Here is a 15,937-nt window from a genome sequence, read left to right on the forward strand (position 1 = left end):
CCTCCTAATTAAACAGTAATGCTTGTTAAAGTGAATGTGCATGTTCAGTTTTTACTTGTGATAGAGATGCGGCATAAATCCAATCTAATCAATTAACAACAGTTGATACTTTGATACATATAATTACATTGACAGCATATTGCTTCTCAAATGGTTAGGGTGTGATTTAGCATGGAATTGGGCATGCTGGTTTAGCTTGATAGTTGGGTGATCTAATTTGAAAGCACTACAGGTCTGAAACTATAGGGACATTGTTGATGATGGTATATATGTATTGCAAAGTCTTGTTGTTTGTAAACAAAATACCTGTATTAGAAATCTTGTGTTTTATTTCAGGAAAGTATTGCTTTAGATTACTGTTTGGATCATTAATTTCTGCATGTTCAATTACGAAGTGTTTATACTATGTTTTTAAATAGCATTACTGTAATTCTTCAACATTTTCGCATCTATGCAAGGTATTAAGCATTTCTGAAGGCTTTATTCTGTGCAGAAAGACAAAAGTATACTTTTGGTGAAGCCCTGAGATTGGCAAATCCAACCAATGTAGTTTTGTCTCCAAAATGTAAATATAAATGTGCATAAGTGCACCGAAAGTTTCATATGCAAAAAGGTTGAGGAGTTAGGGTAGTCACACACATCTCTCATTCTTAAGACATGAAATGTTCTATCTTAGGCATGCACATTTAAAGACTTTAACTATGTCAATTTTGTGAATTTCTCAGCATTATCCCCATTTAGTTCATCGTATTACTATGGTCGTGGTAAGTCAAGATTGCTAGCGTGCCTTCAGTTTATTATAAACCTCCAATTAACTTCTAAAATTGCCGTGATTGCTTTTATAACATTTCCTTGCTTTGTGTGGTTTTGTCTTATGATAATATATAAGCTTTACTAAACATATGGAAATATTAGGTACATGGTGAATATACATATGCAAAGAAGCCTTATTGGGCCTTGGGTAAGCAAATTCAGCTCTTCGTGAAAGCAACACTGCAAACATGTTGCAACAGTTCTCCTTTCATTGACGTCAATTGTTCAGCTTCTTATGACATCACATGGAAGACACAGCAATGTTACATTAGTAGAAACTGATACTTTGCTAATTTTTTATGTGGCAATAGCCCAAGGTCCTGCTTTACACTTGTCTCACCTTTTGGGATAAGAAATATGTTGCATCTCCATTGCCATGATTGCAGCTCTTCCAAACAAGACATAAGATGCGATTGAACCGGCCGATCTCCTGTCAATCTCCTAAACGTAAATTCCGGGTAGCGAATTCTGGATCACCATGTAAACTCCAGGAGAATGATAATTTCACATGTTAGCAAGTACAGTATGCTCTCAGTAGGTCGCAAACAGTTAATTTTATTTTACTTTGTGGACCCAGAATATCGGCTGTAATTTAATGATTAATATTTTAGTTAACACCATGACCACATTAAAATATGATTTAAATGAATACATATATATGACAATTCTCTGTACAAGTTGTCTTTCAAACACGATCAAACCTGATTCTTTAAACGAAGAAAACATAAAGCTTGTACATTGAGGCCTATTATCTTTACACAGCAACATAGATATATGTACCATGAAATACAGGCATTACCTTTTCTGTAATTAGAATGTAAAGCTAATATGTGGGCTTGGAGTTCCCATACACCTTTCTAGAGGATTATGTTCCCCCGAAATACAGAAAAGTCGTCAGAAAGAATGCACAATACAAGATTAGACTAACTATGTCAGCTTAAGGTGATTAATTCAAGGGATCGATTGATCCCTTGACCTCTGTAGGGGTGATCAGAATTTTGATCGCCTGGCTGAAAATCCAGGAGAATGTCTTGTGTGGTTTTGTTAAATCATAAAACCAAAATGACATAAATGGTGCAGATTGTGTTAATGTTATATATAGGAGGGATTCTGTAAATGTTCATGTTGTTTCATTGCCAAAAGTTTCTTTAAGTTTTGTGAATGAATACAGTCTGATGTGAGCTTGTTTTATTTTTGCCTGGCGTCGAAGTGTGAATAAGCTGGCAAGTGCATCAGGCTGTATTCATTTAATGACCTATTATACACAAAACATCAATCAGTTGGGCTAAAGAGCAACATTTAGTTGTCAAAGATGAACATTTTACACAAAAATTTAAGAAAGTGGAAGTCGTAGTAATGTTTTTTTAGGAATTGTGCAAGAATTTGCAAAGAGAGAAAATACATGGGTGTAACTGTAAAGTCATGTAAGCTAAAGCTGACTTGCAATATGAACGTTGCTAGTGCTGACTGCCAATATGAAAAATGTGGGACATGATTGTTAAAAAAAAATAAATTGACAAATGTGGAAGGTGTATAATAGTCATTGTTAGTATATATTTTAACTTTTTAAACAAAACATGCTTTGTAAAATAAGTAAAGATTTATTTACAGATGCGATTTAACTTTGTTGTGTTGCTTGTTTTAGGTTGCCTGTTTTGAACTTAATTTGGTTTTTAAATGGTCAAAACCAGTCATTTGGAATGCATTTATATTATCTTTATTTCATAGATTTCACTTCGTATGTGTTCAAAATTTTACAGTATTGCAAAAAAAAAACAACATTTTTATCGGTGTTTTTTATGATTTTTAAAATCTTTTTCTGAATGCATTTAAGTAGATTTTGAAAAAGTGTTATGAACATTTGAATTTTTTGTTGTTTTGCTGACCAATCAATGATTTTTAAAATCATTTTCTGTATACATTTAGGTACACATTCATCGAAAATGACTGATTTTGAAAAAGTGTTATGAACATTTGGATTTTTTGTTGTTTTACTGACCAATTAATTTTGTCATTTTCTTCAACCGACCTGTTATTTTCCCTTGATTTCCTGCACCTCAACTCTGCCAGTAGACTACCTTTCTTTTCTAACACAACCTCTTCAGCATTCACAAGGTGAGACAGATTTCAAATCTGTATAGATGTATTTGCTTGTTTTGTTTGAATCTGCTAAGTGTGATGTGGGTGATATGTTGGAATAATAATTTGTTTTAGGAGTTGGACAGTCATATTGAGATTGTTTGAAGTTTATCAGTCGTGTATTTACTTTCATATATGTTACTGATGAGCTGCACATTTGTTATGTTGTCAGTGTTGTTCTTAAATGTTTTGTTTGGTACTGTACATGTAAGTAAACACATGTCAAACAAATATTCCCAGTTGAGGTGCTGCTTCTTGGCTCAAGGAACAGTTAATTCTGTGACCATTTTACATCATTTCAAGTGTTCAAGCAGCATAATGCTTGTCACTTGTGTTACTACATGTATGTATACTGGTATGAAGTGTCAGAATGATAACTTTGAAATTATCTTATATCTAAATACCATTGCAAGTAATAGTTCCTTGTATATTCTTGTTGATATTAACAGAAGTGGAATGCAAGGATCTGTATCACATATTTAATTTGTCTTCAAATATACTACATGTATGATATGAATTCTCACCATTATCATGGAATACTACACATTATACAATTACCTGTTGCTCATTGAAAGCTATGTGTTCAAATTCAACTTCTGTTGCCTAGGCATGACGTAGCTGGGCATTCACATGTTTATCAGATCACTGATAAATTTCATTGTTGTACTTGGGACGGCCTGTCAGCAACCTGCGGATGTTGTTTCCTCTGGGCTCTGCTCCAATGAAATAAATAAGAAATAAATGATTTTCTCACTTCATATCTTTTGAAGTGAAATATTTCACCAGTCAGATAATAAGGAGTCCTAAAATTTCATCATACTTTTTTATCACATGCAAGGTTAGGAATTCCATGTTTCTTGATTTTCAGAGGCTGCAAAAGATTTCCACATGGGGGCCGGGGATTTCAGGCGTGAATTGAACTCGACCCCACCACACCCATCCTTCATGTCCATGCTGACAGTGCATCCCCCTGGGTTACCTCATCATACCCCAGGTCTCACTGGGCAGCATGTATTACAAGTGCTCAGCCTCACCAAGGAACAGGTAATGTTCGCGGTCCTCTGCTTGCATCTCACAAAACTTTGTCAGTTCTTTTGTATCATTTTTCCTTAAAGACCCTGTCACCTTGTGATACTGTAACATATAGATCACATCATTTACAAAAACTTTATGTGAAATGTCTCTTACAACATTTTACAACTCTTACAAGGACATGAATGCTTTCTGCTGGAAACGCTATCCCTTGATCACGGAGATCTTCAAATAAATTTCAGCTTATTTTTTGTTAAATTTAATGAAATATGTGAAGATAAATGAACATGCCTCAAGTAGAGTTACTACTATTCTTTAAGAACAAAAAAATGTAAATATCAACATGGTGCTTTTTAAACAGAATGTGCAAACAGCAATTATGTTGAAATCAGTACGCATTCTAACCAATTCAAATTCCCAGGCAACTTTCAGTAATCAAATGACAAAATGTAGAAATCCCTTAGCATCATGGAATATATTTATCTTCCACATGTATTCGGTTGTTTTCTTGTTTATGTCTATCAGTGTTGTTGTCGTGTATTTTACAGCTCCACAGTTTGTTCAACTTGGCACATAGTTTCCGAGCAGCAGTGCAGAAAGACCGACCCTTGGATTATGTTCTGAAGGTTAGTACAAGTAAGGATGGTCGAATCTTTTATGTGTTAGTTGGGAAATTTGTACTAATATTGTGACTAGTAGTGTGATAGTAAACCTTTGAAACTGGTATTATCTTTGGACAGGACAAAAGCTCTGTTTGTTATGCATTGTATTAGGGGAAGGCTAGTTTGTATTAAAAATTTCGCTCAGGCCATAAGTGAGAATGTCTGCCAGCAACCTGAGGATGGTCGTGGGTTTCCCCCAGGCTCAGCATGGTTCCTCCCATCATAATGCTGGTCGCCGTCATATAAGTAAAATATTCTTGAGTATGGCGTAAAACAGCAATCAAATATATAAATAAATAAAAAATATTAAAAAATTTGAAGGCAGAAGCTTACATTCAAAGACAGTGTCTTACATTTACCTTTAGCATTTTCTAAGTGACACATTTTACTATATTCAGATTGATATGTTCACCTTTATAATGCCAGTTATTTGAGGAATGATTGAAGTATCACAAAATACACGAGTGTTGGTATCAAAAGTCTCATTTCAAGGTATTTAATTGCTGCAGAAAATACAGATGTACATGACAAACTTTACTTGAAATACAGTATGTACTGTAGCCACTCACTTCATTCACTTTATAGGACAACTTAAAGAGTTTCTTGTGAAATTTGAATAATTTCTTATCAGGAAAACTTATTTGTGAACACCAAAAATATCATTTTAACATCTTAATGTGCTGCTGAAAGTGAATTATTACAGGCTAAACTTTAAGTGAAATACAGTATGTAAACATTTAGTTTCTTTGTACTAGTTGTTCATGTACGATTTTTCATACATGAAAGGGATTTTCAATAAATTGCCATCATATCTACCAGTCTTACTTTTCCTGACTAGGATGACAGTCTTACCCTGTGGTTGATTGAACCTCCCTCCATGTTTCAGGGTAAGGTCATGGCGTCGTGTTTCTATGAGGTGAGCACGAGGACATGCTGTTCTTTCACCGCGGCAATGCAAAGACTGGGAGGCACAGTCATCACCCTGAACGAGGCCACATCCAGCGTACAGAAGGGAGAGAGTCTTACTGGTTAGTACTTTAAAAAGGGTGGGTGCAACTACCTCTTAGCCAGTGCATTCAAGAAAATTTGTACTTTGTAAATGTAGATGCTTTAGTGCATCCATAATTTGTTTTTGGGTTGGAACTGTGTCCAGGTGAAATTGATTCGGAGCATACAAGCCGAATGTATTTAAAATGACTTGCATGTATAATGTGGTTGTGGTGGCTATTAGTTATGTGTCTACATTTCCCTGCAGACACTGTCATGATGATGGCTGGATACACAGATGTAATTGTGATTCGACATCCGCAGCCAGGTGCAGTTCAGGTAAAGAAAAAATGTTTATACTCGCTAGGGAAATTTGCACTCAGAGGAGTTGATCAAACAACATTGACAAATCAGACATGTTTTTTTTTTTTTTTAGACAATCTGTCCCCACAAGAAAGTGGGCTATCAACTGTGCATAAAAGTTTTTGATAAAAATGAAAGGTATATAACTCAACTCTTTCATTAATTTTTATTGAAGTGTTATTGAGGACCAAAGTGCTCTCTCTGTGTTTGCTCACGTTATGGGTACCTCTACATGGATGTGAACAAGAATAAGATTGAACATACCTTGTCTTTGTTTTAACCCAGATGGCTGCTCGCTACAGTCGCAAACCTGTGATTAATGCTGGAGATGGAATAGGAGAGCACCCTACCCAGGCCTTACTTGATGTTTTTACAATTCGAGAGGAGATTGGAACAGTTAATGGTTTGATTGTGAGTCACCGTGTTTTTAAATACTATCTACACTTAAGTAACTGCCTCAAGTAAGCAAAGAAGCATGTATAAATTATAGATCATCTTCTGACATTTATTAACGTATTCGGCATGTTGTAAAGTCTGTATACATTCAGATCATGGTGGGAAAGTAAACATCAGTAAAATTGAAGTGATCACTTCTTTTTTTTTTATTTTGCACCTGGCAGAAGTATGGTTAGTCCCTATCAGACTGCCTACTTCTACGATTTTCGTGTATTTTCTATGCCAAAGTTGTAGAAAATAAGATTGTACTCCAAAGAAGTACAATGACATCCATGGAAGAAAACAAACTCAACTCTGTTTTGAGTATCTGATTCAGTTGGAAACCCTCAAAATGCAAATTAACATGGCTTAAATGCAGCTCATCAAGGTTTCTGAACCTGCTTATTCCGTCTTTTTATGTTACCCTTGTCATTGTGCATGCTTTACCTGGCAGTCTGGCTGACAAGCAAACTGGTAGCCGAGCAAATGGTTAGCGGTGATGTGCCTAAAGAAAGAAAGATGTAAAAGTACAGAAAGTCACTTACAGTAGCATGAACAAATACTCTGTAATTCTCGGAATTACAGCTTCACACCTGGACAAATCAAGCATAATTACTCATTTAATCCCTGAACTAAATTTTTGAGATTAATTACACTAAGTCTTGTAGGGCTTTGCCCGATTAGAACAAGTCTTTCAGATTGGTTGCAGTGAAAGTGCAACTTACTGATGTGCTATGTGTTTAAATAGGCCTCCTCTGACCTCCATTGTCACACAACAGTACCTGTGACTTAATGCTAGATTAGTTCATGAGCCGTGAAACTATGCAGTTTGTATAGCTTGTTTCGTAACAGTGGCTTAAAAATGTTTATTCTGGGCTTTTCAAGTCAGTTACAAGAATTAAAATCCGTCTCAATGTAGGTTTTCAACTAGCTTTCTTTTATTTACAAAGCTTGTTGTATTTGTTCTGGTGACACAGATCACAATGGTTGGGGATCTAAAAAACGGACGTACTGTTCATTCACTGGCCAAGCTGTTAACACTATACCGCGTGAAGGTCCGCTACGTCTCACCACCTTCCCTGAAAATGCCAGAAGATGTCAGGAAACTACTTGATTCCAAGGGAATTCCTCAGGTAGATCAAATGACTTTCTAGTCAAGGTAACTGTTAATAAGTGTGCCAAATGCAGCTTAAGAACTCCTGAGGTAGCACTATGCGCCTGTCACAATTCCACTCTTCAGTTTATTGAAATTTATTTTAAAAGTAAAGTGTGTTTGTATTAGACTGCTTGGCAGAGTTCTTGCAAAAGAGACTCCTGCATTTCATTTCATCCACAGCGAAGAAACAGAAAGGTTGAACATATGTTACTGATGTGTGAATCATCCAGTGGACATATGCCATGATCTGCATGTTCTTGAGTGACAGTTCAGAAAACTGTCTGCCCTATAAATTAATATTTAATAGTTGGAGCATATTGCAGAAAAGGGCTGAAATAGGCGGTTTTCTAAAGTAATTCATCTTCGAATACATCATTTAAATCTATTTGTTTGATTCAAGATGTACACAAGTCACGATATACACAAATCACGATATAGAAATGCCCTGTTGTAGTTTTCTTTAAAAGGGCCTTTCAAAGAAACCCAAAGCAATCTGTGTTGCTTGTGTATATATTGCATTGAAGTAGGTCAAGGGGAGACAACTAGAACGTAATCCTGTGTTTCTCTACAGGAGGACTTTTCAACAATTGAAGAGGCTCTTCCTGATACAGATGTACTTTACATGACCCGCATACAGAAGGAGAGATTTAACTCCACTGAAGAGTTTAACAGGGTAATAACAAAGTCCCCTTTTCTGCTTCACAGCAAGAGATTTACAGCGTTTTCGATTCTGGACAATGATATGCATTAATAGTCTTATTTTCTGGCAACCTTTCACATTAACATTTATTTCCTGAAAATAATGGCATATTTTCTGATGGCCATTCATGCTAACAATGTTTTCTGAAACTTCAAAACTCTTTTGTCCTAAAATAATGTTAAGCCACATGTGGTATATCTTAGTATTAGAAGCTTCAAACTTCAAATACGTGAGTAAACTTTGATAATCTGAGTTTACTCATGTAAACTTTGATAATCTGAGTTTACTCATGTAAACTTTGATAATCTGAGTTTACTCATGTAAACTTTGATAATCTGAGTTTTGGCAGCTGACAGTTACCTATGAAGCTAATGTTAATGAATATAAAATATTTTACTGGCTGCTATCAAGCTTTGTCCAGACTTGTGTCAAAATCTGTTACCAGTACAAATGAGATAACCCCTTGAGATAAATCCTTTGCAGGTGGCCAACAAGATTGTCGTCACACCTCAAGTGATGACAAAGGCCAAGAAGAAGATGGTCGTCATGCATCCTTTACCCCGTGTTTCTGAAATCAGGTGAGTAATTAATGATTTTCCCCAGTTGAGCCAATAAGGGCATTTATATGAGCGACTTGGCTTTATGGAAAACCTGCCTTAATTGTTTCAACCACCTCTGCCGTCAATATTTTGAAACATTCTGAGGGAACTGTAGGGTGCAGAGAAATAATTTGCAGTTTTATGAAGCTTGCATCTTTCATGACACAAACAAATCAATCAGCACTAGTTTCATAATAACTGTATGCATAACCTCCATTGAAAAAGTGCTAAAGTGATTGAAAAGGTTGAAGGTTTACTGTAACTTAGGTCATTAGCCATTCACATATGATGTTGCATGTGTGAACCTAGTTCCTGTTGGATTTAATGTAATCAATAATGAGATCACATCCAGCCCAAGGAATCATAAAAGCGTCTTATACTTAAATCTTATTTTCAAACAGTTTACTACACTAAAATTTTTCATATTAGTAGTAAGAATTGTCTTCAGCAAAAATTAAATTATCCTCAAATCTAAGGTCAGAAATAATGTGACAAATGAAGACTAAGTCTGACTTGGGTGCAAGACAGGTTCATGATTGTGGGACCAGACCGTCCTGGTTGCCTGGTAAAGGTCAGAGATCATTCCACTATACTCATCCCAGCACAATTATCCTCCACCTATACACCTGACTACTATCCTGTAAGCATTTTTAAATAAAACCAGTGGTCTGACTTAATTATTTTTGGTGCCTGCCATCAGGGAAACCTGCAAATCAAATCAGCCTGCCTCACTGGATATGGCCTGCCATCAGGGCAGATAATAGCCTTGACCTACCTGCCCACAGCCAATGTTTGACAGAGCCAAATATTACCAAATAAAATGCCTTCGACAGAATGGATGACGCAATGAAGCACAAGCATAACATATATTATATAAAATGATTATTCTTCTGTATTGGTCATACTAGTTCAATTAAATTTCAACAATTTCTAATATTTACCTGCCTCAACATTTAATCCGTAAAGTTAAAAGCCTGGTAGGTCCATTCCGCAAGGTACTTTGCAGAACGAAGTGGTCATTTAAATCCACTAGGAAAGGGTGCAAGTGCCAATTTCTGGTATGCATTTAAGAGAATAGGACCTTTATTACCACTCCTGCCAGTATAAATCCATTCCTGAGTCAAAATGTTGTTGAAATCCACAGAAATGTTTCCTTCTCCCTCATCAAAATAACTTTGTGCTGTCATGGCAAGTCAGGTGTACTTTAATCTCAGAACCGCATGACAAAAGATACGGAAATCAACCTAATAAGGCAAGACAACAAAAACAGTCTTAAATGCCATCATGGATGTAGAATGGAAAGAACACTTTGCTGAGTCAGTTGATTCTAAAAGTTCCAGTCAAGGCTTGCAGATATCATGTGCACATCTGCTTCATAATCCATGTTTTTCTGCCTGTGGCCTCAGATATAATCTGGATTTTGGATGCATCCAATGCATCGTGCTTGCACACTGCACTGTTAAAAAGAAAAAAGTCGACACTTTAACAGGTTTTCTCCTTATTACTAGTCTGAAATTGATTGAAACTTACAGGAGTGATCAAAAAGACCAATCTCTTCTCAGTCCACACCAGAAATCGGCGTGTTTCGCTGTTTTGGAGTGAATTTAACGGCCAACATCGTTCTGCAAAGTGCCTACATTATGAATTGAGTATCAGAAATTGTTGAAAACAGACCTCAATGTTTAATTTAACTGAACTATGGTCTCACAACATATCGTGATCAGATTTAAGAGAACCGATAGATTTACCTTTGTTTGGATTTTTCGATTTTTTAGGCTGCATACTAGATGTGTGCATCGTGGTTACTGTACCAATGTAGGAAACATAAAAATTATTGCAAGCAAAAGAGATGTTTGGCTGAAATGTAACCACATTAATTAAATTTATTAATAATATCTTTTGGATAGTGACAATTTTTTTTTATTAATTGTCTTGTCTTATAATAAATATGTTTATTAAGTAAATGTTGAGAGTAATATCATTTTTATTTCAGCACGGAATTTGACACAGATCCACGTGCAGCCTATTTCAGACAGGCCGAAAATGGCATGTACGTGAGGATGGCATTACTCGCCCTTGTTCTTGGGAAATATTAACAGTGATCTGATTTGAAGAGCTTTGCGTTGGTGCTGATATGACTTATGAACATTCCCAGTGTGACATTATACACATTGCCAGTTTTCCAGGGTGTGTTGGGTGTGACTGTTTTCATAAACATATCTTCATGAAACATTGTTCCCAGGTTTCGTGTTTACTGTGTTATGAATATACATCGTCCTGGCAAATTTTATGGTTAGCGTAAATGTCAGTGTAAGTGTATGCTGGTCTGGTTTAGTAGGAGCTATGCTATGAATTGTAAACTCAAAAGTAGATGCCCAAACCTGCATTATTGGCTGGGAAGATCATCGACATCTAAGTTTGTCTTGGACAGAAAGTTACCATGAGTGTTCGATTCCCCGTTGTGATGCTACACAGTGATTTCTTTGTCAGCTCCATGGCAATTAAGTATCAAACCAGAAGAATACATGTTATTATTAACCAGCAAGAAAAGGCTGTTTAATTTGCAAAAAAAAAAGCAAAAACATACTGATATTGGAAGGTTAAGTGTTCAGTTTGAAACCCTGTGGTGGTTAATTTTCAAATTTAGATGTTTAGTGGAGTATTTACATAGCACATAAATGAAATTGCCATCCACATTGAAGTCAGTAATGCTGTAAAGGTGACAGGAACTAACAAGACGAATTCAGAGGGTTGTCGCAAATTACTGGAGGCGGAACAGGTCTTTTTTAAGTTCTTCCCAACTCAAGTGTTGATTTGTCTCGTTAAAAGAAATCCTTTACACCCATTGTGGCAATTTATTCTTGTACAAGAACAGACATGCCTGCTTGCTTATTTGAGGTAATTTTTGTAAAATATATATTTCTATACCTTCCCATCATCAAGAAGAAAAAAAACATCAAAAAAAAAAGCACTGTGAGAATGAATCATGAGGGTGTCTGCTCAGAATGGTAACCATGTTTTGTCAGGCTCTAACTCCAGGTTAATTGTGTGGCATGAGCACATAGATTGTTGTTCACATCGGAACATTGTACATACACACGTGACATGACAATTTTCCCTTTGTTGGAATGCTGAGATTGGTGGAGTATTACAAATTACTATATTTTCCCTACAAATTATTGTACTGTACATGTTAAGAGACTTGCGTTCCACTACTGCTTATTGCCAGGCAATCATTTATTGCTATCCTTTATTATGCAGGGCATAATTGCACACGTTATGGGAAAAGGCATGTGGGCTCACAAAGTGGAACTGTTTCACACCTGTATCAAGACGGCCCAAAGCTGTGAACTTATTAATTCTTCCCTTTATTACTTCACATTTATCAGTGTATGTGTGCTCATAAAACATAAATGAAGTATACATGCACTGCAACGTCACAGAAAAAAAATGATGCCTTATACTGTCATTTAGACTTTCTGTTTAGCTTGTCCCTTGAGCCATTGGGAAAATATTAATGCGAAACTGAAAAGGTGTAACAGGGAGCTGTGATATTTAGGGTACTGTGTACTTCACAGTTAACTGGTGTTTCGCCCAGGTCGTACACTGGGAACAAATAATTGTCAGTATTTTTTTAAGTTAACCAATATCAAACAGACACCCTTCACTCATATTACCCTCAGTGTTCAAACAGTAAAGGACAGGTTAGGATATCTGAAAAGTGTAGGTTTTCGAAAAAGTCCCCAGCTGCAAATTGGGAATGGGTAGCCCCCGCAGCATAGGTTCTTGTGTACACATAATTGTCAGACCTGTTTGCCAGATTGCTATTATAGCTGGCAGATTGCTGAAGATGACTGTCTGTCATGGTTGGCTGATTGTTGTGTTTTGTTATAGATAAATTTTTGGCATACTTTTTAAGTAGCTTTATTTTGTATGTTGTTCTTGCCATCTTTGCTTTTGTTAGTGTGATCTGATGTCTCATTTTTACTTGTTTTTGCATTTCTGCTTGATGGTATTATGGCAATTTGCCAGACTTTTAGTTTACATTGTATATCAAGTGTAAGTGTCAGTGTTTTCGGATATTTTATTTTAAATTTTTGTTTTTATATTTCTCCTTGAAACTGGTTTGTTAATTTTCACTGGCAATTCGTGATGCATTTCACAAAGAGAAAAATGTGCTTTAAGACTCAACTCGGTTGTGTTTTGCCCTCTGCCTTATATGTAAAATAAAAAGACTATTTCACAGTTGCATTTGAAAATGTATTAATGTGTAAACAAGCTCTCATGAAAAGCTAATACCCAGCTTTCATCAGTACATTATGTGTGCATTTATTTTTTTCTGCATTTAATTTGAAGGAGGGTCCATGAACAGGCGTAAGATTTACAGATCAGTAGGTTTACATTCAGATTTGTGTATGCCTTGTGTTAAATATTGTTTTGGATATAAATATTATGTTTGTGTCACAAAAAGATACAATTACATGAATCCAGTACACATCGTGTTACGTGAAATCAACATGATCATGCAGGTACTTACATTGTACATGTATTTGTAATTTTTTGCTGCAAGAAATTGCCTAATACTGGCATTGTAAGTTCAAGATAATTGCATTTGAGTTTGTGGTCACATGGACTGTTGTAAACATATCATGACTTGATTTGTGAACGAGGTGCATCGTACTACAAAAGATCAAAGTTAAAACATTCTTGGACAAATTCTATTTTTGCTTTCTATTACTGTGGTAAGCATTTTGTTGCCAGATAAATAAAAATTTTTGTTTTATATGTTCAAATGTGTGGTCTTTGCATTACTTTATGCAATGTGAATAATAACAATCATGTAATTTTTCTAAAATGAGGCTGAGAGGATTAGCACGCCAGCACGGCACAATGACCCACGAGCCTCTCACCAGTGGGGTTGCTATGAGTTCAAGTCCAGCTCATGCTGGCTTCCTGTGGGAAGGTCTGTCGAAATATTACTGAGTGCGGTATAAAATATTGAATAAATAAAACATTGAGGCAATTCCTATTCCACAATTACAAAATTTTGGCTGGAGTCGAGTGTAAATTAAAGTTGAGTAATACTGTAAAGTGCCATACACGCAGAGCACAATCACACGAGGGATGTTCCATCGTTGATGTGCATATTTATAGCCATAAATTACAAAATTCCTGACTTAGTGATTTGTATATTAGAATCAGTGTTAAGGTAAATGTTAGTTTGGTATATCAAAAAATACTGCATGTTCGTGCAAAATTCATGACCATATTTTTTTTAGAATCTATGTTACAGTAAATGTTGAACTTAAATGTAATCGGCTGAAGTTTTGCATGCATTTGTCTACCGCAAGCGAGCTCTTTGCTACCAAGTCTAAGTGTTTACCTTGGGTGATCATTTGCAGGGATACAAATCAGCCATCAGCATGAACATGTAGCACTCCACTAATAAAAAATAAAAATTCACAAAAAATGGTTTTATATATGCAATGAATGTGTCAAAGCACAAACTAACATTAGTCCATATATGTACAGATCTTAATGCTGGGTTTAATGAAAATTTATGATTTGTGACAATTCACAGACTTAAAGACAAATACAGTAGTCCTAAATAAAGGCACTACTGAACTCACTTATTTCAGTTTGGCCTGTAAAGTGCCATTCGGAAGTATGTGAAGGCCTTAAAATGGTATTTAGGGGCCTTTGCAGCTCAGTTGGTTAGCGCACTAGTACAGCGTAATGACCCAGAGGCCTCTCACCAATGCGGTTTCTGCGACTTTCAGCTCGTGCTGGCTTCATCTCCAGCCATAAGTGGGACAGTTTGCCAGCCACCTGCGAATGGTTGTGGGTTTCCCCTGGGCTCTGCCCACTTTCCTCCCACCATAATGCTGGGCCGCCATCGCATAAGTGAAATATTCTTGAGTACAGCGTAACACATCAATCAAATAAATAAAATGGTACTTTTTTATGCCCAGACTAATAAGACTCAGAAAAACTTAAAACTTTCAAGTGCATGAAAACCATGTACATGTAGATAAAAAGAAAACAAACTTGGACCATACAATGTTTGATACGGTAGTTTATTTACATGTAGAATGTACTGAAGACAAGCTACAATATGCTAAAAAAACTTATGCCTCTTTGATTTTGTGAATACTTGGACTTAATATCAAATCCCAGCAATCTTATAAAGGAAACAAAATTTCAAAGCAATGTTTGTGTATGATTTACACAACTGCATGTCGTTACTTTTGACTGAAGCAGGTTGTCATATGAAAAAAGGCTGTCACTGTCAAGTAAGTAGGACATAGTTAATAAGGGGAGAGAACCTGAAATGACCATAGAACATACTTTGGTTTTGGACATAGTGGTAAAGGACAGATGAAAAGTAATTCGAAAATGACAGGTTTTTCTTCATGACTGCTACTTAATAGGTCTTCTTCATGTCTTATGCAGACCCAACATACGAAGTCATTACTATGTGCATGCCTGCGGTATGAACTCAGTATATGGATGAAAGGTTACAAGGAGAGTTGTTATGCAAAAAACCCATGTTGTTGACATTATGACTGTAGAGTATCATGTCTTGTAAAATGAAATATGAATGCCAACATCCTGATTTTTACCCAGCAGAAAAAAAGCTGAGCCATTTTTCATACCTGTGTATATTAGGTCACCCTCTACAATACATGTTAAGAAATTTCATGTATCCTTTAACTAAATTTCAGTGGAAATGTCAAGGAAGCTGTATAGTACCTATGACTAGTTCATTATGTGTTAATCCAACCTATTTCATTCACACTGCAGGCACACAAGGTGGAGGAAACGTGTCCTACATTCAGGACACATGAGAACACAAGCAGACAAAGCCACCTTCCCCTGAGTAAATAAAATAAGAAAAATGGTATTTAATGCTGTGCTCAATAAGTTTTCACTTTTCTGGCTGTGGTTTATAGATGGAGAAAAACAGAATGTCCAGAGAAAGCCATTAACCTCTGTGAAGTATCTCACAAACCTCGTCATTCAAGCCATTGCCAAAACAGCGAGAGCTGGA

General features: G+C 36.1%; 1 protein-coding gene across 2 annotated transcripts in view; it reads left to right on the forward strand.

Moving 5' to 3' along the window:
- LOC135469809 (multifunctional protein CAD-like) overlaps positions 1–12,664 on the forward strand; it is a 45,291-nt gene extending 32,627 nt beyond the window's left edge. For both annotated transcript variants that reach the window (XM_064748415.1, XM_064748416.1), the window contains 9 exons: positions 3,821–3,996; positions 4,533–4,610; positions 5,533–5,674; positions 5,902–5,972; positions 6,282–6,407; positions 7,409–7,564; positions 8,159–8,260; positions 8,771–8,865; positions 10,880–12,664. In XM_064748415.1, the coding sequence (XP_064604485.1) occupies positions 3,821–3,996; positions 4,533–4,610; positions 5,533–5,674; positions 5,902–5,972; positions 6,282–6,407; positions 7,409–7,564; positions 8,159–8,260; positions 8,771–8,865; positions 10,880–10,982 (1,049 nt within the window). In that variant the 3' untranslated portion in view covers positions 10,983–12,664. The remainder of the gene's footprint in view (positions 1–3,820; positions 3,997–4,532; positions 4,611–5,532; positions 5,675–5,901; positions 5,973–6,281; positions 6,408–7,408; positions 7,565–8,158; positions 8,261–8,770; positions 8,866–10,879) is intronic.
- The last annotated feature ends 3,273 nt before the right edge of the window (positions 12,665–15,937 follow it).

The sequence above is a fragment of the Liolophura sinensis genome, chromosome 7 (assembly GCF_032854445.1).
Source record: "Liolophura sinensis isolate JHLJ2023 chromosome 7, CUHK_Ljap_v2, whole genome shotgun sequence".
NCBI classification, from domain to species: Eukaryota; Metazoa; Mollusca; class Polyplacophora; order Chitonida; family Chitonidae; genus Liolophura; species Liolophura sinensis.